General features: G+C 39.9%; 1 protein-coding gene across 3 annotated transcripts; it reads left to right on the forward strand.

Moving 5' to 3' along the window:
- The first annotated feature begins 2,159 nt into the window (after positions 1-2,159).
- LOC100823290 (helicase and polymerase-containing protein TEBICHI) lies at positions 2,160-21,117 on the forward strand. 3 transcript variants are annotated; one of them, XM_010239000.3, is made up of 27 exons: positions 2,160-2,279; positions 2,358-2,629; positions 2,743-2,917; positions 3,014-3,958; positions 4,493-4,557; positions 4,779-4,884; positions 4,969-5,169; positions 7,427-7,627; positions 9,235-9,396; positions 9,658-9,897; positions 10,644-10,856; positions 11,006-11,356; positions 11,428-11,580; positions 13,073-13,258; positions 13,436-13,654; positions 13,743-13,860; positions 14,265-15,256; positions 15,434-15,631; positions 15,706-15,965; positions 17,728-17,917; positions 17,995-18,105; positions 18,192-18,544; positions 19,512-19,620; positions 19,686-19,826; positions 19,931-20,027; positions 20,113-20,198; positions 20,465-21,117. In XM_010239000.3, the coding sequence occupies exons 1-26, from the start codon at positions 2,244-2,246 to the stop codon at positions 20,181-20,183; spliced, it is 6,165 nt and encodes a 2,054-aa protein (XP_010237302.2). In that variant the 5' UTR covers positions 2,160-2,243; the 3' UTR covers positions 20,184-20,198; positions 20,465-21,117. The 3 variants fall into 3 exon arrangements, with proteins under 3 accessions (XP_010237302.2, XP_010237303.2, XP_010237304.1); XM_010239001.3 differs by having other exon boundaries at positions 20,499-21,117; XM_010239002.3 differs by lacking the exon at positions 2,160-2,279 and having other exon boundaries at positions 2,536-2,666.
- The last annotated feature ends 568 nt before the right edge of the window (positions 21,118-21,685 follow it).

A 21,685-nucleotide genomic window follows, 5' to 3' on the forward strand; every position in this document is an offset into this window, starting at 1 on the left:
GAAGGGAGTTGCAGCGGGATGCGGCCACCGGTAGTAGCCTAAGGTGGAGTGCGGTGAGGACAAACAAATGGGGTTAGGGATGAATATAAACTGCAAGTTGCCTTATTCTAGTGAGGTTGTTTTTTTTTTGTTAAATAGGATATTAAAAAAACAAGACCCAAAGAGAGCCATATAGAATTGCATCAATAATAACTCAAGAAAGGCCAGGGGTTTTAACCTCTTTTTCGAAAAAAAATAACTCAAGATATATATTGATCATCACACATAACAAAGGTACCATTAAGATATATTGATCACAATCATGTTTAGCCGCTCGTATGATCTTACAATAACATATCACAATCAAGTTCGGCATTTACATATTTAATATCACAAACATATAGCCTTGCTGAAGATTACGCTTGAATCCTCCGGGGATCAACAAGTATCATAGCAGAGTCAACTAATTGTATATTGGATCTAAAATAGCCTCCAAAGGTGGATATAATAAGCCTTTTCCTTTTTTCTTTGTTTTGCCATCCTAGTTGTTGTTGTTCTTGACAACAATTAGAGTAAGGGGTGCCAAAACTCGATAGCACAAGTGCATGAAAGTAGAGCGTGTACGGCGGCCTTATAGCGAAGATCACCGTACACTTAGACAAATTGACACGTCGATATTTTTTGAATAGGTTCGGTCGATCCTGCGGGTGCGACCTAGTCCTATGTTAGGAGAGGCTTCGAGGAAATCGTTAGCCAAAGTGTTTCGGGTCGATCGAGACTCCCCGAATCACTTAGCGAGAGGTCAAAAGCGGCCGTCTCGTACTTGGGCCGAGCGAGGCTTTCCAAGTAGCGAGGTCGAGATACCCTTAGCACTCTAACCCGATTCCCTCTCCTTCGGGCCGAACGAGACTTCCCGAGATCCCGAAACTAGAACTCCTCTCAAAGAGGCTCTCTACCCCTCTCCCCTTGAGTTTATTCAAGTTGAGAGTGAATGGTACATGACCCCATGGGGTATTTATAGCTTAGGGGTTCATGACAAAAGACCATGACAACCCTTGATGGAGAGAGAAAAATGAGGACAAAATGGTAAAAGTAATTCCTTGGTCCATAGCTTCTGTGTGCATCAAATGGTGAAAGTAGGGGTTGGTCCATGGTCCATGGACCTGGACCAAGGGTCCCTCCCCACACCTTTCTTGCCCACTATTCAAGCTCATTTCTCTTTTTGACCATGGCATGAGAGACATGACTTGTTGACTTGTCTTTCTTTGCCATGTAGGATTGACTATGCCACGTTGGCGCCTTTACTCACGTTAGGAAGTGTTGACTTAGTCGTCGCTACGTAGGATTTACGGCCCAGTCCATATAAGGCTTTTATTTTACTATAACACTAGTAGTCCCAAAGCTTTTGAAATATATAGGGAAAAATCGAATACAACGGTAAAGATGGGCCACAAAGGCGGCCAATGCGTGGATCGGTAGGGGCTCGCAGTACGCCCTGTCGTACCCTCGTATCAACTGAGGTTACCGTGTATGCCAGAGAATCCTTACCCCTTTGCTTGGTTTTGGACAATCGAGACGAAAAAACAGTTTGATGTATAGATGAAGTTTGGGTCAGGTTGAATTATGCATGAGAATTTTAAGGGCCTCCACAGTGGTGCCAAATTAAGATGCCAAATTGAAAATTTAACTTTTGGCACCACTTCATGGCACCGTGAAGGGGTTGCCAAATTAAAAAAAATGGAACCAGATCACGTACTTGCTCCCCGTGCCAAAGTTCTCCAAACAATACAAAACAATTGTCATGTATGCATCTCCTTTCTTATTGATGAAAGTAGATGAGGGAGGAGAGATTACATTTTATATATGAGTTTTAACAATGGCGGGTCCCATACATGGAGAAATTTGGCTTTGGTTACACCGTGTTGAAATGATACTTTTAGCACCGCTGTCAAATAATATGAGGTGACAAATTTAACATTTGGCACATCGTGAAAGTCCTAAATTTCAAGTTTGGAGAAAGGGGTAATAGTGTGAGAAAGGGGTAATAGGCTTATTTCCCGTGATTTTTTATGTTTGTAAAAATGAAAAATGAAAAAAGAGAGCAAGTCATCGATATATATATAATCCTAAAAAATGGGGGCGAACGAATCGCCTGATGCCCCTCCCCCGCCCCCCTCCGCCCCCCCTCCCGGCCTCCCCCCTTTCAAACTAAAACGGCACACAGCACACCGCCTTCCGCCTCCGCCCTCCCCCTCCCCTTCGCAATGGCGTCGGGCTCCTCCCGAGGTCAAGTGGACAAGGTAAGCCTCTAACCCTAGTTTTTTTCCCCATCTCCTGCCTCCAAACCCTAACCATTTCCTGGATCCGCCCCTCTCAAGTTCTTCTCGGCCAAGAAGCGGAGGTCCTCGTCGCGCAAGGACGAGCCCTTGCCGTTCGGGTCGCAGCATGGAAGCCCTGGGGGCGCGAAGGGGTCCCTGGCGGGGTACCTTGTCCGGTCCCCTTCCGCCGCGGCGGCGGCGGCGGCGGCGGGTTCTCAGGGTGTTGGGGACGAGGGCGCCAGGAGGAGCCTCTCGGCCGCGATGGATGTCGATGTCTGCAATTCCGCGGCTGCGACGGCGGGCTATGGTGACGATTTGGAGATGAACCGCAGGTGAGCGATTCATGTGGGAGATGGGAGGGAAGAGGAGGTACACTTGTATTCTCTTGTTTTGGTGCCAAGAACCGTTCTTGCGCGAAGTTCAGGTTGTGATCTTGTTTTTGCAGTTCTATCCCGTCTGTTATGTGTGATGCTGGCGAGGGCGAACCAGACAAGAAACAGAAGAGGAGCGCGGGCCACATTCCCTGCAGCGGTAGATCCGTCAAAAAGCAGTGCATTGCTCATTCTGGTGCCTTCGAAGTTCCAAAGGTTATTCATGGCAGTGGTTCTGAGCCTCTCGAGGTATAATGGACCTAAAGTATCATCAAATTTCGAAGCTGTTTGTCGAATTCTTTCTTTGAGTGGCTTTTTGAGACTCCAAAATGTTTCTTTTGGCAGGAATTAGGCGAGGTAGCAAAGTTGAGCAATGAGGGGTTTGGAGGCTTGCAAAGATGTAGCTTTACCCCAAATACTGCACAGAAAAAGGTTGAGTTTTCTGTACCACCTGGACAGACCCCAAAATCTGCGTCCTCCCTGGTTTCACCAGGGGAGGACTTCTGGAATGCTGCGATCGAATTTGCTGATGGCATCTCTGCTCTGGCTGACAAGGGTCCTAGAAGGGCATACCATGATGTGACAGAGGACAAGTCATCTTGTCCAGTTGCACTGTGTTCAAAGACTCTTCCTATATCAGGAAAGGATGATTTCGACTGTGAAAATACAGTAGGAAGCAATGTTACGAAGCAGATGGACGAGTCTTCAAATAAAGTAGAATTAGTGGCAACAACTAGGCACCATAAAAACAACTCTCCGTTGCCTGTGAAGCATTTGAACTTCTTTCATGAGGATGAGATTCAAGTTTCAAGCTTGGAAGGTAAAGAAAAAGGTGGCACTTTTTCTGGAAATGTTCAAGTGGATCAGGGTAAGCTGAAGGACAATTGCTTTCCTAGAATGGAAAACCTCCGGCATTCTGTAGATGACTTGAAGACAATTACTTTTGACCCACACACTAATTCTCCGATCATGATTCCTAGTGAGGGTTTGTTCAAGTCAAACATGGTAGGGAAGGGTCATTCAACTGAAATGGGTGGAGAAGGTTGTTGTATGGTTAAGACTGACCTCAATCAACTGACCCATGGTGAGACTAAATCGCTTCCTGCATATTCAAATTGTCGCAAGCCTTGCAGAGATTCCCAGAGCAAATTTGCTTCTCAAAGAGTGGAAGTGAGCACTCCTACTAGCTCTGTTCCTCTGAAGGACCACTCCAAGCTCTCAAGTTGGCTCCCTCCCCAGCTTTGTGCTGTATACATGAAAAAAGGCATTTCAGAGCTGTATCCATGGCAGGTTAGTTCCTACTAATTTTCTGTTCAACCTATGTCACGTACATTATCCAGCCAGGAGTCTAGCATAAATTTTGGCCATTCGAGCATTGCTGTGTGCACTAACCAATTGTGCCTGCTACTCTGCTCTTAAGTAGTAAAAGTGTGCAACTATAGTGGTAGTTCAATCATTTCAATAAAGATTATTGTTAAGAGTTTATGTCATAACTCACAAGTGCACCTCGTATCCCATGCAAACTATATGTTTCCTGAATGTCAAGTTAGTCCCATTTCTTTAAAACTGCGTATCTGGGTCCTAAAAGTGTTGAAGTTGTTCACCACAAGTCCTATGCAGCCCTGATCAGAATTGGGACATACGTCTATCATTTTCCCTAAATTAATATTACTGTCACATGTAGTGATTCTGTTGTTGTGCCTGGTTAGGTCCATGTACAAATGATACTCTTCCTCACAGTCACCGATCGTCAACTTTATTTCCTTTAACTGTAGTGTTTTTTTATATTATCTTTTACCCATTATGCTCACATATCAATTGCAGGTAGAATGTTTACTCGTGGACGGTGTCTTAGAGAAACGCAATCTTGTATACTGTGCATCTACGAGGTACCTGCAGGTTTACATGTTCTTTTTCTGTGGATTAATCTCAGTACCCAATGATTCAACCCGATTTTTCTTACTTCCATGTGGACTTTTTATTCGGTTATTCTAAAATATGTACTTCTCTATGAGTCCTGAACTAGTGAACTGCGTTAAGTGAAAACAGTTCCTGTTCTACATAATTTTTAAAATCTACTGGTGCGTGTGCTGCTGTTCTTATGTTGCAGTGCTGGTAAAAGTTTTGTTGCTGAAGTTCTGATGTTGAGGCGAATATTGTCCAGTGGAAATATAGCAATTCTTGTCCTTCCATATGTTTCATTATGTGCTGAAAAGGTATATACTTGCACTGAGCTCAGTGATTTGTGTACTGTTGATTACTTGTGTGTTTGACTGTATGATTAATTGAATTTTTTACAGGCTGCACATCTCGAGCAACTTCTTGAGCCATTGGGTAGGCATGTCCGTAGCTTCTATGGAAATCAGGGGGGAGGGTCACTTCCTAAAGATACATCAGTTGCTGTATGTACCATAGAGAAGGCAAATTCTTTGGTAAACAAGTTGTTGGAGGATGGCCGCCTTTCTGAACTTGGTATAATTGTAATAGATGAGCTTCATATGGTAAGTTCATCCAAACCAATGCGCTTCTCAAAATCTGTATCTTTTGGTTTGGATTTTTGTTTCTTTACTCATGTTTATTCAAATGATGGAATCCAGTGCCATACTGAGAATTAGGGGCCCTGTGCGAAATTTGAAATCAAGCTCTATGTTTGAGTCAATTTTACTCATAGAATAGGAAAATACTCCAATGTTTCAGTATTTTTTATTCTGAAGTAAAGGAAAAAAATTCTAATGCCATGTACAATGCCGTGTTTGGACAAGTGTTTTGTTGAATAAAATCGCCTTTTTCCTAGGTAGGACATATAAGTCAATTCATCCATATCAAACTGATGGAGTTTTTAACGTGGCAGTCTCTAATACTACTTTGACCTGAGTATGTAAGTAAGATAACATATTCATCCATATCATATAACATATTTAAAAGATAAATATGTAAGTAAGATATTAGTATAGAATTATATTGTGAAATGATTTTTAATGATGAATCTAATGCTACCAATTTGCATCTAATTAACCTGAGCAATTTCTTGTTAGTTAGTAGTGACATCTATTTTAAAATGGAGGAAGTAGTTATCTTATAGATAGTTCATTGATCGTGTAATCCGATGCTTAATATGTCCTTTATGTATGCATAATACATAATTGGCCTCCAATATAAATAAATGCTTGTATTATAGGATATGGTTCTTATGAAAGGATGGTTGATGATGGTGTAGCTAGTTATGATCTTTTTTAGTGGAAGGTATGCATGTGTCCTACCAATTATACGTTCCTAGAAACCAAGTAGATCTTATGAGAAAATAGAATAGATTTACCTAGTACTCCCTCCGTCTGGAAATAAGTGACTTGGATTTGTATAGATTCTTACACAAATCCACGCCACTTATTTATGGACGGAGGGAGTATAACTACTGAGAGTCTCAAATAATGTCAATATTAATTAGTATTTGCAGTTAAGTTTTCATAAAATTTTGGTTCCCCAAGATTTTGGGCCCCCTGTGCGGTCAAGCACTTCGCACATCGGCACATGCTTTCCTTTACGGACCTAATGGAATACCATCAGTATTTCTGCGATTTGACTTGTACATTTGGACTGATGTATGCCTGTTTTTTTTTGACACCATTCATACAAGATATATCTACCATTCTACAAAATTTTAATCCAAACATGATATACAGTAAAATAGAAAGATAAGTTTTGCTATGAATAGTAGCCCAATTTACTATTCATACCAAATTTTGAAGTAGGTACTATTCACTGTTAGATTTTTCTTATTTGTTTCTTGATGTGTGGATATAATTTAGCTATGAAACTTTGTGGCATGGTAGATGTATATTACGTAACGTTGTCAATGTTATCAGTAGATTTTTTTGACTGTTTAGTAATATAGTTGTATTGGTAGCACGACACTACCTAACGGGGTGGTAGCACTGGATACTCCCCCCTACTATCATTTACCCCCTCAATTTTTTCAAATGATCATCCAACCAAATAGCCTGTAGTCCAGCTCAGTGTGCGCATGCCATCTGGTGAATCTTGTCAGCATGGCTATTTGGACTAACCATGAATTAGTAATACACATCTAGGGTTTTTCACAATTTTCGACATGTTGTCCTACTGATTGCGTTAAAAAGTTTATGGACTAGGGGTGCATTTACTTATGTTTGTATGAATGTATCTGTAAACATTTCACACTTATTGTTGGGTGAGAATGGTTTTGTATCTACTCGTGCAACTAAAGCATAATTCCATAAAAGCGTACACCTGCAACATATCAGAACATGTACGCTGCAAAAAGTTGGGCAAACATATAATGTAATTGTGCTGTAAAAAACACACACACATTACCTGCCTGTGCAGAAGATTCGTGCTGGGGTACAACCTCTTGTTATATTTATAAAGAGCACTTTTTTTTGCTCATTCTTGCAGGTGGACAAGTTTTTACATGTTTTTATAATTTTTTGGTGAAATTTTTAGACGCACAATTATGACCTTTTGAACTCCCCAGTATAAGCACATATGTTTGTCCCTATTTTCATGTCTCCGAAGAAGGTAATAAACTTCATTAAAGTACCTTACACTCCAACAAATTAATATAGAACTGCTTTTAAAGCCGCCATTATAATGTGAAGAGCATCTATGTCTGAAGTACTTCTATCGTCCTACTTGTTATCTGAAGTAGTTCTATTGTCCTTTTTCCTTTGACTTCATCTGTTACAGATGTGAAGTTTCTCTAAATGTACAATTGTGTTATAGGTTGGTGATCAGCACAGAGGCTACCTTTTGGAGCTGATGCTGACAAAGCTTCGGTATGCAGCTGGTGAAGGCAATTCAGAGTCATCTAGTGGAGAAAATTCGAGTTCTAGCAGTGGGAAGACGGGTGCCACTCATGGATTGCAGATCATTGGTATGAGTGCTACTATGCCAAATGTTGCAGCCGTAGCTGATTGGCTTCAAGTAAGAAAACTGTATTTCTTTTGTTCATATGTACTTTTTAGTTAATGTTGTTGTCTACCTTAAACAGGCATGTGGAGTTCATTCAGCATGTAGGAAATTTAATTATCCAGAAGGCTTTCAACTCAATGATATTAGTTCATTCACCATGTAGGAAATGTACTGAAGGAAATTTGCTCTTAATCATTGCTCTAAGAAACGCTTGGTACCCGGCATAGCTGCCTAGGCGCTTGCCCAGCAGACAGTGCATATGCAGTGCACATTGCAGCACAAATATATTAAATAGCAGAAATTCTACAAACAGAGTTGTAGCATACCTTGTTTTTCATCATTAACCAGCTAAAATTTATTCGGACTAATTTTTGGCACTTTCTGATAATCTTCTCTGAAACGTGCAGATGTAGAAAAGAGGACACTGGCCATTCCCAGAAAATAACATAAAATTGGAAAAGAAAACAACTTTCAAATATTTTTGTTGAACTGATTTGGATGAGCTTTCTATTAGGTCACAAACACTTTAACAAATTGATTTTCTGGAACTTTTAGCTATTTTTCAGCACTTTCAACCATTTTTTTTAGAGATTTTCTACTAATTTTACAAAACTAATTAAAAATCCAAAACTTTGACTTCAGTTTGTAAAAGGTCTCAACCGAAATAACTTCCTACCAAGTGGAGTGGCACGAATTAGAGCTTTCAACAACTGATCACCTTTGAAAAATCATACAACAGAGCTCTAAAAAATCTAGAGAAATCAGATCTGTATTTTCTCCCTACCTTATCTCTGGTGCTTGTGCTGAGGTGGTGGTGGATGCAACTGTCGAGCAGGCACATCAACTGCGTGCGGTCGACAAACACACTGATAGGGGTTTTGGCCGTGTCTCGCCCAGTAACATATGTAATTACCGGTGCCTGCATCGTGTTTGAAAACAGGGTAATGGCATAGAGCAATGGAGGAGTGATATGTGTTGGCATTGAGAATGTCCAGCGGCGGAGCGATATGTACTGGCTCGGAGGAGAGATAGGGGCATAAGAGATGCCATGGAGAGCTTGGTGAAGAGCGAGAGAAGCTTCGTGGTGGATGGATTGGTCAAATGAATTGCTGAGAAGAGTAGGTAGAAAGAGGCAAGATAGCTAGCATGGAGTGTCGTTTCCCTCACAATTTTTAGCATGGTCGGTAGCTGATCCTTGTGCTGGCTCGATTGAATTCAACTGCGTAGCTTGCTTGAGCACCAGGGAGTATTTTCAAATTTATTCATAGCCTACTATGTGATGGTTTATTACCTTGAACAATTGTCCCACTAAAGTTAATAACCACACCATGAGTGGTGTTATAGAGCGATATACATATCTGCTAAAGCCTACAAGCTGACACTGTGGTCAACTTCATTCTAATTTTCTATACAATGGGATTTGGCCACTATTGTTATTAACTGTAATTTAGTTTCCAACATGTGCATCAATTTGTGAGGTTTTGTACAAGACTACAAGGAATGCTTGTTACAAGGCCGTAGGAAAGCTTGACTTTCTGTAATGTGTTCCTCTATGAAGTCGTATTATACTTCATTGCAAACTTAATTTTCGATACTTGATGTCTCTGATGCAACAACAGGCTGCACTTTATCAAACTACCTTTCGACCTGTCCCACTGGAGGAATTCATCAAAGTTGGTAATCAATTATTTGATAAAGACATGAATATTGTCCGAGTACTACCAAAAGTAGCTGATCTTGGTGGTAAGGATCCAGATCATATTGTTGAGTTGTGTAATGAGGTAAATTCAATTTGCACTCTCCGGTCATTCTCAATTCTTTACTACTATAAAAATGTCAATAGGTGGCGGTGGTGCTATCACCTTTGAACTGTCCTACCTCTTACCATATCTCTTATGAACAGTTAGAATGGGAGCAGGTATAGACATCAATTGATGTGATACACATGATAGTATAATCTTCTTAAACTTGTGTATATGTATAAAAATCCATAACAACGCACGTGCCTTGCCCTAGCCCTTACTGTAATTTTGTGCCTTCAGGTTATTCTGGAGGGTCATTCTGTTCTTTTATTTTGCTCCAGCCGGAAAGGCTGTGAATCAACTGCAAGACACATTGCGAAGTACTTGAAAGTAGCTTATGTTCACTCAAAAGAAGTTAGTTCAGAGTTCCAAGATGCTGCATCTGCAGTTGAAGCCTTGAAGAGGTGTCCTGCTGGGTTAGATCCTGTACTGGAAGAAACCCTTCCTTGTGGTGTTGCATACCACCATGCTGGTCTCACGGTACAATATTTTTACTTACCATTTTATATTCATCATTTACAACAATATAATTTCGTGTGAAAGTTTAGCTTGACATTAAGTTCCCACAAATGAATGAGAAGTGGGCCCATGTAAATGATCGAGACCTCACAAACAACACAATTCCTTTCCCATATGGAGTTTGGGATACAAGGGCAATCATTGACTGAACTGTATCTTGCCAGTATGACCTAAGACATACCATTTTCTGGGGTGGGGTTTGTCCTCTGAATTGTAAGTGGGACAAACTTCTGCCTCATGCAGCTTGGGCTAAAGACTGGTTTTAGTGCTGTTACTGCCAGGGGCGGACCTAGAATTTTTTTTGGAGAGGGAGCAAAATGGGCTGAGTGGGGGTATTTGTATGGGCTGAGTGGGGACATCCTTCATATATCGTGGGCCAGATACAAGTGGGCCAAAAAGTCAAGTGGGGCAGCTACCCCCACAAGCCTCAACTTGGGTCCGCCCCTGGTTATTACTGTGGGCTCGCAAGATGCATTAAATATCTGAATGTCAGTTTTTACTGCTGTTTGAGTATGTTAATGGACGTAAAAAAGTATTTTTCTCTTTCAGTTGGTGACACGATTCCGTACAAATACATATTTTTTGATGATTACGTTTACAATTCTGTTCTCTTTTGTTTATTGGAATGCATCACCAGATCATCGGGCTCCTCATCTGTGTCTTGTTCTGTCTAATCCAGTGAGTTTTACAGCCTGCTCTTTTGTCAGGTTGAGGAGAGGGAGATTGTGGAAACATGCTACCGTAAAGGTCTTGTCCGAGTTTTGACTGCCACTTCAACTTTAGCTGCTGGAGTAAACTTGCCTGCCAGACGAGTTATATTCAGGCAACCTAGGATAGGTCGTGATTTCATTGATGGGACTCGCTATAGACAGATGGCTGGTCGTGCTGGTCGAACTGGGATAGACACAAAAGGAGAGAGTGTAAGCTACAAAACCTACATTGATATTTTATGTTTGTCATTATTTTTAGTGTGTCTGTAACTATTCTTTTATGCACTGAAAATAATTGTCTTACTTTTGATCCATGGCCAAGTTACATATTTTCTCTGATACATATGCTTGAAATACAGATACTTGTATGTAAGCCTGAAGAGGTAAAGAGGATTACAGGTATTATTAGAAGTGAGTGCCCTCCTTTGCAGTCATGCCTGTCAGAAGACAAAAATGGAATGACTCATGCAATCATGGAAGTTGTTGCTGGTGGGATTGTGCAAACCGCAAGTGATATCCATCGTTATGTGAGGTGTACATTGCTTAACTCCACCAAACCTTTTGACGATGTTGTAAAATCTGCTCAAGACTCCCTTCGTTGGTTGTGCCATAAAAGGTTTGTTGAGTGGAACAATGACACCAAAATATACTCCACCACTCCACTTGGGCGAGCATGTTTTGGTAGTTCCCTTAACCCTGAGGAGTCACTGGTATGTAACTTTCCCTTGTTATATTTTCTTTATTTTTTCATTAAATGTTAACAATCTTTATTTTCACTTAGGTTGTGCTTGATGATCTTTCAAGGGCAAGAGAAGGTTTTGTTCTGGCATCTGACTTGCATTTAGTCTACTTGGTAACCCCCACAAATGTAGATGTTGAACCTGATTGGGAATTATATTACGAGAGGTTCATGCAACTGTCTTCTCTTGAGCAGGTACACATGTCTTTAGTTGCATTTGCAAAAAAACATATCTGGCATTTTATATCACCATGTGTACCAACTTCAAACTATACTTGTTTTGATTGGACGGATGCAAACATAATTGTTATAAGTCTACTACCTGAAATTTTGAATGTTAAAGCTACGATGGAAGCAATACAAATAATTCTATCCACATGTCACGCTAATCTTCATGAAAATCTAATGGTACACAATTTTGGCCTGTATCTAATTAAACAGGCAGACAAGTTACAAATAGCAAAACCGCAAAATTAAAATTAATTATATTACATTGAAAAATGAAAACCCCCAAGGTGGTCATTGTTGAGAGATGGATCCACCTATCAGCAAATTACTGTTGATAGAGGGGAAGTCTAATGGTGAATACTGTCAACTCAAGTGTTTAAAGGAGTACATAAACTGGTTGTTGGTTGCTTTAAGATTATCATCTGGTACTGTGGTACATAAACAGTGACGGTTAGTGAAATAATGCTCAGTTTGGGCTTTTAGGATTTGGATAATCCCATTCATGCGGAGATATGATTTAGCATTCACGGTTAGCAAAAAGCCTCTGCTCTGTGGAAAGATCACTTTAATACATTAGAAGTTTATAACCTATGTTTGCTCCAGTTAGGTCAGTTATATTGAACGAGTCCGCATGGTCAGATTGCCTTTGGTCTCTTTCTGGTTTAAGGGCTCTCTTGTGCACTTATGGTTGTCAGACTAGCAGGCAGTTAGCTTGCTGCACATCAGACATAAGAACTGCCAAAAATCCATTTAAATGACTGGGACAGATTAATTTTTCTTCTGCTCAGCTACAATGCCTTGATTTGGTTTTATATTTTATTTTAGAATACCCTTGATTTGGTTTGTAAGGGAAAGTATAAGCAACTGAAAGATAGCGCACAGCGTACAACGGCAAATCAGTCCAGGTAGTGTTAAAATCAGGGCGAACATTTGACGCAGGCTTTGTATTACTAGCCTGCTAGCATCATCGTAGGCTAGGTACTGTAGATGTATCCAGCTAGCATCATCTGTTCCCTCACCTTGAGATGGATCGCCTCATGTTCACCAGGCAAGCAGCCATCTAACCTCATTTTATTACAAATTTACAATGCTGCTATATCCCTTGAGACCATGATTATGGCTTTCTTGATTAGGATCAAGATCAACTTTATGGCTAAGATTAAAAGATTCGCTTCTATCAATGAGGAAATATAGGAGGGAGCTTTTTCTTTTGTAGCCAGAATATTTTTCGTATTCATATAAGTACTCTGTCCGTTAAAAAGGAGGAGACTAGCATGGATATTTTTATTTTACTAAGTGATGTTACCTTGGCAGTGGCATAAAATAGCAACTTTTTCATAGTAACAACGATTGGAGCAAACCATGTCAAGTCAAACATTTCCACATTTTAGCAATTGATTTTCACTTAGGTTTATTTAATTTCTGGATTGTTGATTTTTGTTTGGTATCTACAATGCAGTCAGTTGGCAACCGGGTTGGAGTAATAGAACCTTTCTTGATGCACATGGCTCATGGGGCAGCAATGCCTGTTCGTGGCAAGTCCAAGAAAAACACCAGTGGAGGTTCAAATTCTCTTATTAATGAGCAGTCACTTAGAGTGTCCAAGCGCTTTTATGTTGCCTTGATGATTTCAAGGCTTGCTCAGGTATAATTCAATCTCTTGTTGATTGATTATTTTACCAGTTAGCTTCTCCATAAATTAAGCAATGTGCTGCTTAGTTTTTTGTATTCTACTGGCAAAATGATATAGTTTTAATGTTTTGGAATCCTTTTACATTTACATACATCGTGTGATTAATATCTAAATTTTTTAATGTTTCAGGAGATTCCTGTCACCGACGTTTGTGAATCGTTTAAAGTTGCCAGGGGTACAATTCAAGCCTTGCAGGAAAATGCTGGCAGGTTTGCTTCAATGGTTGCTGCCTTTTGTCAGAGACTTGGTTGGCTTGATTTAGAAGGCCTTGTCGCCAAGTTCCAAAACCGTGTCTCGTTTGGAGTTAGGGCAGAGATTGCAGAACTTACATCAATTCCATTCGTCAAGGTTTGTTCCAAAATGCATGTATGCCTTGTTGAAATGTTTCTGCTTGTGACTTCATATTCTTACCTCCTTGCATGTAACATGGATGTAGGGCTCACGTGCAAGGGCCCTTTATAACTCTGGTTTGCGTACACCTGTTAACATTGCTGAAGCATCTGTTCTGCAAATCGCGAAAGCTCTTTTCGAATCTTCTACTTGGTCTGGTCAAGGTCAGTACTCCATCTATACTTGAGCAGTTGAGCTTTTGCCTTGTAATATGTTTGTGTACTTTTCTGTTACTTATTGAGTCTCACTGTAAGCAGTAGTACTGGTAAGTGGTGGCGGTTAGCAGCTGTACCAGTAATATTAGATCAGCAGCGGCAGTAGTAGTGGAATTCACAGATTACTGTGGAACACAGGATTTTCTTTTCTTTTCTTTTTAGAGAAGTCCTTCAGAGAGTTGATACATATATCTCTATATATACTGTTAAGTAATCCACTTCCTTCATCGGCTTTTGTCTTCCTTTGTTTATTTTTTATTTGTTTATATCAGTTCTGGCTGAAACTGTTATAACCATAATTTGGCTATTTTTTCTGAATTGCACTCTCTTATGATATTTTATTCACTTGATAGATGATTCTGGTTTAAGACGAATGCAATTGGGTATAGCCAAGAAAGTAAAAAATGGAGCTCGCAGAATTGTTCTTGAAGAGGCCGAAGCAGCCAGGGTAGCAGCATTCTCAGCTTTCAAATCCCTTGGAGTAGAAGTTCCTCAGTTTACCACACCTCTACTCCCAGCAAGTGAGGACTCTCCACCCCGAGAAATCACTGTTCCCCCTGGTGGAGATCATGCTAAGTGCCATGAGTCAGCATTAGGGACACATCTCGGTGATGATATAAACATCTGCTTTGATTATGTTGATCAAAGGGCTTCTACAGAGATTTTAGTGGAGGATATTCACCCTATTTCTTTGATTCAAATAAAAGCGAGCGAAGGAATAGAGAATAATGTCAGCATGGCTACTATGCAAGAAGAAGCATCACCTTTATCGACAGAAATTATTGATAAGTTGCCTAGCAGAAATGTGGCCGAGAAAGGTCCCGTCAATGCATATAGCTTCCCTGGAGGGTTCGATAGTTTCCTTGATCAATGGTCTTCAGTTAATGAGTTTACTTTTGATCTTCATTTTGTTAGGAAATCAACTAAACTATCTTCGGCCATTTTTGAAATTCTTGGATTGGCCGTTTGTTGGGAAAATTCACCCATCTACTACTGCAATTTCCCGAAAGACCTTGCCACAACTAGTAACAATGATTCTGTCCAAATATGGGAAGAATTTAACAGAAGGTGGAGTAGAATTGTTGGCATTATGCAGCAAAAGAGTGTCAAGAAAATGACATGGAATTTGAAGATCCAGATTCAGGCACTTAAATCTCCTTGTATTTCTTGCCAACGGCTTGCTAGGAGTCACCTCGACTATAAAACATTAAACAATATTGAAGTCCTTGACAGCACGCATGTGATGCTACCACCAATATCTGTCTATAATGGATTAGACATATGCTTGGTTGCATGGATTCTCTGGCCCGACGAGGAAAGTAAAGCAGTGCCAAACCTTGACAAGGTATAATATTTTGTGTTTTGAACCACAATGTATGCTTGCTTTCCTTTAGTATTGCATGACTTTTTCAAAAAAAAATTAAAACTGATTTCCCAAAACTTTTGCAATAGCCGACTGTTTCTTACTTTCAATGCTGAGCTGTTTCAAACTTTTTCTGCCATTTTCTTTTTTTGATAATAGTTGGTGAAGAGACGGCTACATAGTGAGGCTGCAGCAGCTGCAAATCGTGATGGCAGATGGAGAAATCAGATGCACAAAGCAGCACACGATGGTTGCTGTAGGCGTGCTGCGCAGACAAGAGCATTGGGTTCTGTTTTGAGGATCTTACTTGTTTCTCAAAATCTTAATGATTTAGTAGAAACAGTCGAGGGTCCATTGGTATATTCTGTACCTTTGTCTAATTCAAGTTGGTACAAATTGCTTTAGTTATCATATTATATTTGCGTGGATAGGTCAATGTTCTTGCTGATATGGAACTCTGGGGAATTGGTGCTGACATGGAGGCTTGTCTCCGTGCGAGGCATATTATAATAAAAAGGCTGAAGGAGCTAGAGAAAGAAGCATACAAATTAGTCGGCAAGAGTTTCTCGCTAAATTCCAATGCTGACATAGCGGACATTCTTTATACACACTTGAAACTCCCAGTCCCAAAAGGTATCGAGAAAGGAAAATTACATCCTAGCACTGATAAGCAGTCTCTAGACCATCTAAGGTAATGCTTTTTTTTCTCATCATTTGGGAGCTGAACATTTTCCTAGGTTTTGTAACTTTTATTCTGGTGATTCTTTTGTCGAACTGAAGTGAATTTGTAACCTTTTTGGGTTAAGACAATAGGAACAACCTGTCATGTTCCATTTTGTAGATTTAGTTTTTTAATTTTATGGAGGGAGTTTAATTGTGTTTCAGTTAGTTTTTTATGTTATTTGTTGTTGGAATGTTGGATACATTTAGCAAGGTTGTAAAGGGAGGTGGAAGGCACGGATGGGACACCACTTTTATTTATATAATAGTAAATATAATTATACAAGCCACAGCCACATTCATGTCAAATTCAAATGGATTGAGTCACAAGACAAAAAGCTCACATGATGCATGTTAGGATCAAGGCAACTTATGTATTCCTGTGGAGCCCTAGGCAGCTCAATATATGGTACAAATACAAATATATATACGTGGGATACACCATGTGCAATAAGGTAGTACTCCCTCTGTTTGTAAACAGGTGATGTTTTAGACATCGCCACTGTCTCTGATCTGTATCTTTGATCGCTATATGTTAGTGAAAAACTTTGAAGATTTATTTTATGGAAGTATTTTTCATGAAAAATCTAGTGATACTATTTTCATCTAACGAATCTAAATATTTCTTATATATTAGCGGTCCAAGTCTGGCTAGCTTGACTGCACGCTTTGTAGAAAATCATGTATTTACGCATTGAGGGAGTACAAAACAACTATAATACATATCAAACACCCGCTCAAATGAGAGACACCAAACCACGAAACTCGAAAGGCACATACTGTATAGTGAATACCAATTACATGATCCTGCACGCATGACTGCATATATGAAGTATCGACATCAATATGCTTGGTGAGCTCATGCTTCACTGGGTCTTAGGCAATGTTAACAGCACATGTGTTGCCAAAAGAGCCGTAGCTCAGGACTTAGCCTCTGCAATTGAATGAGAAATCTTTGTCTGCTTCTTAGTCCTTTATGTAATTAGAGAATCACCTAGAAAACATAATAGGCAGAAAGTGATCCACTATCTCAGTGGTCACTAGCTCAAGAATGAGCAGAATTTGCCTGAAGCTGTAAAGAGCTGGAGCATGGAAGAAAAGACGATGTGAGATATAGTTCCAGCATGATATTGCAGAGCACAAAGATGAATGGTGGGAGCAAAAAACAAACTGATATGCACTTGATATGAAATGCCATGACGAGTGAATACCAAGGGAAACCAGACTCCTGGCAAGGTGAGGATAGAACATGAAATCTACAAGAGGCTTGCGTTTATTGGGCCAAAGGTGAAGATTTAGCTCCATGGGAGTCTTGGCAGTGCATTGATTAGTTAGAGAAACACAGTTAAGTGTAACCTGTGTATACTTTATTTTGGGATAGGAAGAAGCCCAGAGAAGTAGAGAAAACCTTGACCCCAAGGAGGCAAGGACACAAGAAGAGGACCTGACCCAGATCAGATATAAGAAACTGCTCGCTAGAAAATACCTTGAAAAATGCAGTATACTACGGATCTTCTCCAGTAGTGATTATGTGATCTACAGAATCATTATTAGCAGTATGCAGGTCCTAGTACATTGTTTACAACCAAGTCTTAGCAAATGTAGATGATGATAGCTCTCTAGCTGAACTTGACATTTAGATCAATATTTTTGTTAAGTTTGTTCGATCAGTAATTTAGGAACACCTTAATTTTTCTTTTGTTTTAATGTAAGGCATCTGTTGTTTTTTCCAGGGATTTGCACCCAATTATCTCAGTAATTAGGGATCATAGAACATTGGCCAAACTGTTGAATGGCACATTGGGGTCCATTTGTTCACGGGCTCAGTTGTGCAGCAAATCTCAAAGGCACATCATACATGGAAATTGGCTTCAGACATCAACTGCTACTGGTCGACTGTCAATGGAAGAGCCAAATCTCCAGGTTATTAATTGTCCTTATGTTCCGTTTGTTTTTTCTTTTATTTCAACCAGTAACTGACTGAAATTATTCATTTGTAGTGTGTTGAGCACATGGTGGATTTTACAACAGGAAAGAATGATAAAGATTTGACAAGCATGTCAATGGTTCATCATGAAATCAATGCCCGTGATTTTTTTATTCCCACACAAGTAGTGCTCATTCAACCATCTTTCGCTTGTTGAATACTCCTAAAAGCTAGCAGCTAATATCATTGCCTCCCTGTTTCTTTTGGTAGGATAACTGGTTGTTGGTAACGGCTGATTACTCTCAGATTGAGTTGCGTTTCATGGCGCATTTTTCTAAAGATCCTGTGTTGATTGAGCTTCTAAGTAAACCAGATGTTGATGTGTTTACAATGATTGCTTCAAGATGGATCGGCAAAGAGGAGTCCTTGGTTTCTTCCAAGGACAGAGATAACACAAAAAGATTTATTTATGGCATCCTCTACGGAATGGGCGCCAACTCCCTCGCAGAACAACTCGAATGCAGCCCAGAGGAAGCTGCACAGAAAATCCAAAGTTTCAAGAGATTCTTTCCAGGTGTTTCTTCGTGGTTACATGCAGCTGTGGCATCATGTCGCCAAAAAGGGTGAGTTTAGTTTTCACTAAACATTTCTGCCCGTATTCTAATTTGTACACTCTCTGTGGACACCAGTTCAGGATTTTGCACTAGTTCTATGCAACATTTTACTCTCGTAAAGATGTCATTTGGCAGTGTGGTGACAATCTGTTCACCTCTTCCTCCCGTTCTAACGTGAGACGTTCAATTTATTGCAAATGGCCAAACTGGTGGTCCTGATGACCAAAGGTGAAATAGAATTGCTTGCAATTGCCACTAATTACAATAGAGAACGATTAGCTTGTTGCATAGGCTAAGCTTGGCATCACTGCAGGCTTGACCTATTGTGTAGTCAAAAGAAGTCCATGATAAATTTGGTTTATGTTTTAATTGTAGCGTTGAAGGTTCCCTCCATGAATTCTTTTTACTTTGCATGCCCTTATGTGCAACCCTTTCCATACATATTTTGTGTCATCAGTGCCCACAATATCTTCGGAATAAGCATTCAAAAAATATCTTCGGAATACTGGTCTTGTCTCAAAGATAGGTTGTCTACCTACAGGGTCTGAGCCAGTATTTGGACATGAGGGGGAGGGGAGTGAAAAAGACAACGATCGCACCAAGAATAAAATATCACAATAATATGAACTCTGATATAGCGCTAATATCGTCCCTAAAACAATGTAGAGTTGATATTGTTCTTAAAAAGATAGTGCTGATATCAAAGCCTTGCAATATATGCTTGCAATTCAAAAGGTGGCTAGACTTCTACTAGGTTAAATTTAGGTCCACGACTACCAAGTTCATGGAACAAGTTGATAATCCCATGGGAAACTACTATTTAGTAAATCTGAAAAGATACATCTATTGAGTAATTAATCTGTTTGTCTTATATACAAGTGTAAGAAACAACGAGTCCCATTGGTTATAAAAAAAGACACCTAACTACTTGTGGTAAGCTTACTGAAGGTAACTTCAAAACTATTATCACATTCAGATATGTGGAGACCTTGATGGGACGACGACGTTTTCTTTCAAAAATTACTGCTGGAAATAGCACAGAGAAAGCTAAAGCACAGCGACAAGCAGTTAATTCCATTTGCCAGGTAACAAGACATTTTGTTTTGATTTTGTTGCTAGTTTCATTGTTTTGAAGCGCTATTATATGCAGGGTTCAGCTGCTGATATTATCAAGGTGGCTATGCTTAAGGTTCATTCTGTGATTACCAATGGGAATTGTACAGTTGATTCCATGAATGGGCTTATGCATAACTTTTCAGAAATCAGAGGGCGCTGTCACCTTATTCTGCAGGTACTTTCTGATGCTGTCATCAAGTACCCATTTTCCTGGATTTCTCTGTTGTTTTACTTGTTGAACATGGAAAGCAGATTAAAATGACATTGTGCATGTTGTAGGTGCATGATGAACTTGTGCTTGAAGTTGACCCATCTATGGTAGCTGAGGCGGGAAGGCTGCTACAGATAAGCATGGAAAATGCAGCTTCACTCTTGGGTGCCATTTTTACTCTGAACTTGATGGTGTCAGTTGATTTTCATTTCAAAGCTGAAACTTAATTGATGTTTGTTTCCTGTTACAGTACCTTTACGCACTAAAATAAAGGTTGGAAAAACTTGGGGTTCTCTTGAGCCGTTCCAGCCAGAGCCTTGATGCAATGGTGACTGGGTAAGTCTTTTTTGTCCAGACTAGCAGTTAGCCGGGAAATCATATTTTTCATCTTTTGTTACTATCATAGGTATCGCTAAGTTTTGACTTTTGATATGCTTCTCTTAAGCAACATGTAGATGCTACTTTGGCTTTAAACTCGCTTCTCTGAAGCTACGTTTGATCTATTGCGTTGCAAAAACACATGCATCAATGCATAACTTTTGTAGTTCGATTGCTGAGATTAATTTGCCTTTTGACTTATTTGGTTGTCTCCGAAACTTTAGTTGAATCAGGTCATGGTTTCTGGTTCTCTGTCAGAGGGACCTGCGGTTGCTTTGCGTATCTTCTGTCCTCGGATCTAATGAACGGTACCACCAGCAAACATGGTGATTCTCAGGGAACCTCGCAAGAGGGCATGACGATTGTGCATGCTGTCATTCAACTTCTTCGAGGATATCGACCAGCAGGTTCTTACATACGGAGTATTTTATAAATGAGTTGCCTGAAGGGTAGGACATCTCAGAGAAGTCGAGGCTCCTCTCTAAAGCCCTTCATGTCCATTGACATCACCAAACTTAACTGGGCCGTCAGATCTTGATTTTGCGGTGAGGTCAAATGAATTTGATTTCCCATCTGTCTGAATCTGATGAGGCCAAGCCTACGCATACATCTATTTGTCTCAAGAGTGGAGAGATCCCACGCCATGCGGCACAGAGTGACTAGTTTTTTGGTGTATATGAATAGTTTTACGGGTGTTGGTAGCTGGGTGTATATAGCTATGCTGTGTTTGGTATGTAGCCTCTGTATTTTCTGGGACATGTTAGCATGTATTTGAGGATACATACTACCACAATTATGAGATGGAATGGAAAATGAATTTTGTACAGAATTTTAGGTTGTAGCATGGTTATAGCACAAACATTATGGTCTGAAAAAAGTGGACACAACTCTGAGCACATGTGTACATGAAAAACATATTGCACCAAGATATGTATGCAACATTTGTGTACAATTCTAACAGCACGACTGCAGGAATATGTGTACATCAAAAGTATAATTATTATTGTGGGCAAACAAAATTTCATGGATAAAAGAAGGCAATATTTTTCAGGAGATTATATATAGCCATGCATCGATCCGTTGCGTCACAAACATTCAGAAAACAAATTAATTAATGGTACTCCATATTGCACCTTTCCTCTAGACCTACGGAACGACCTTTGACAAAAATTTCTTCTCAAGATCAGATGTGACTCCAAAGCTTGTTAATCATAGTCAATCTCAAATTAATTCCTCTGAAAACTCTGGATCCGATATATGTACAGCGAGATTTGCGGAGATTACAACAGAAAAGTTGATTCAAGAGCTAGTACATAATTACATAGGCAGAGATATGCATATTGTTGACTAGTCCCTTTACTATTTCCAAGTGATTGGAACCTGGGCGGCCAATGGGGAACACGTGAATTCATCGTGAGCCGTACGCCTAAACACGGCCGGCATCT

The sequence above is a fragment of the Brachypodium distachyon genome, chromosome 4 (genome assembly GCF_000005505.3).
Source record: "Brachypodium distachyon strain Bd21 chromosome 4, Brachypodium_distachyon_v3.0, whole genome shotgun sequence".
Lineage (NCBI taxonomy): Eukaryota > Viridiplantae > Streptophyta > Magnoliopsida > Poales > Poaceae > Brachypodium > Brachypodium distachyon.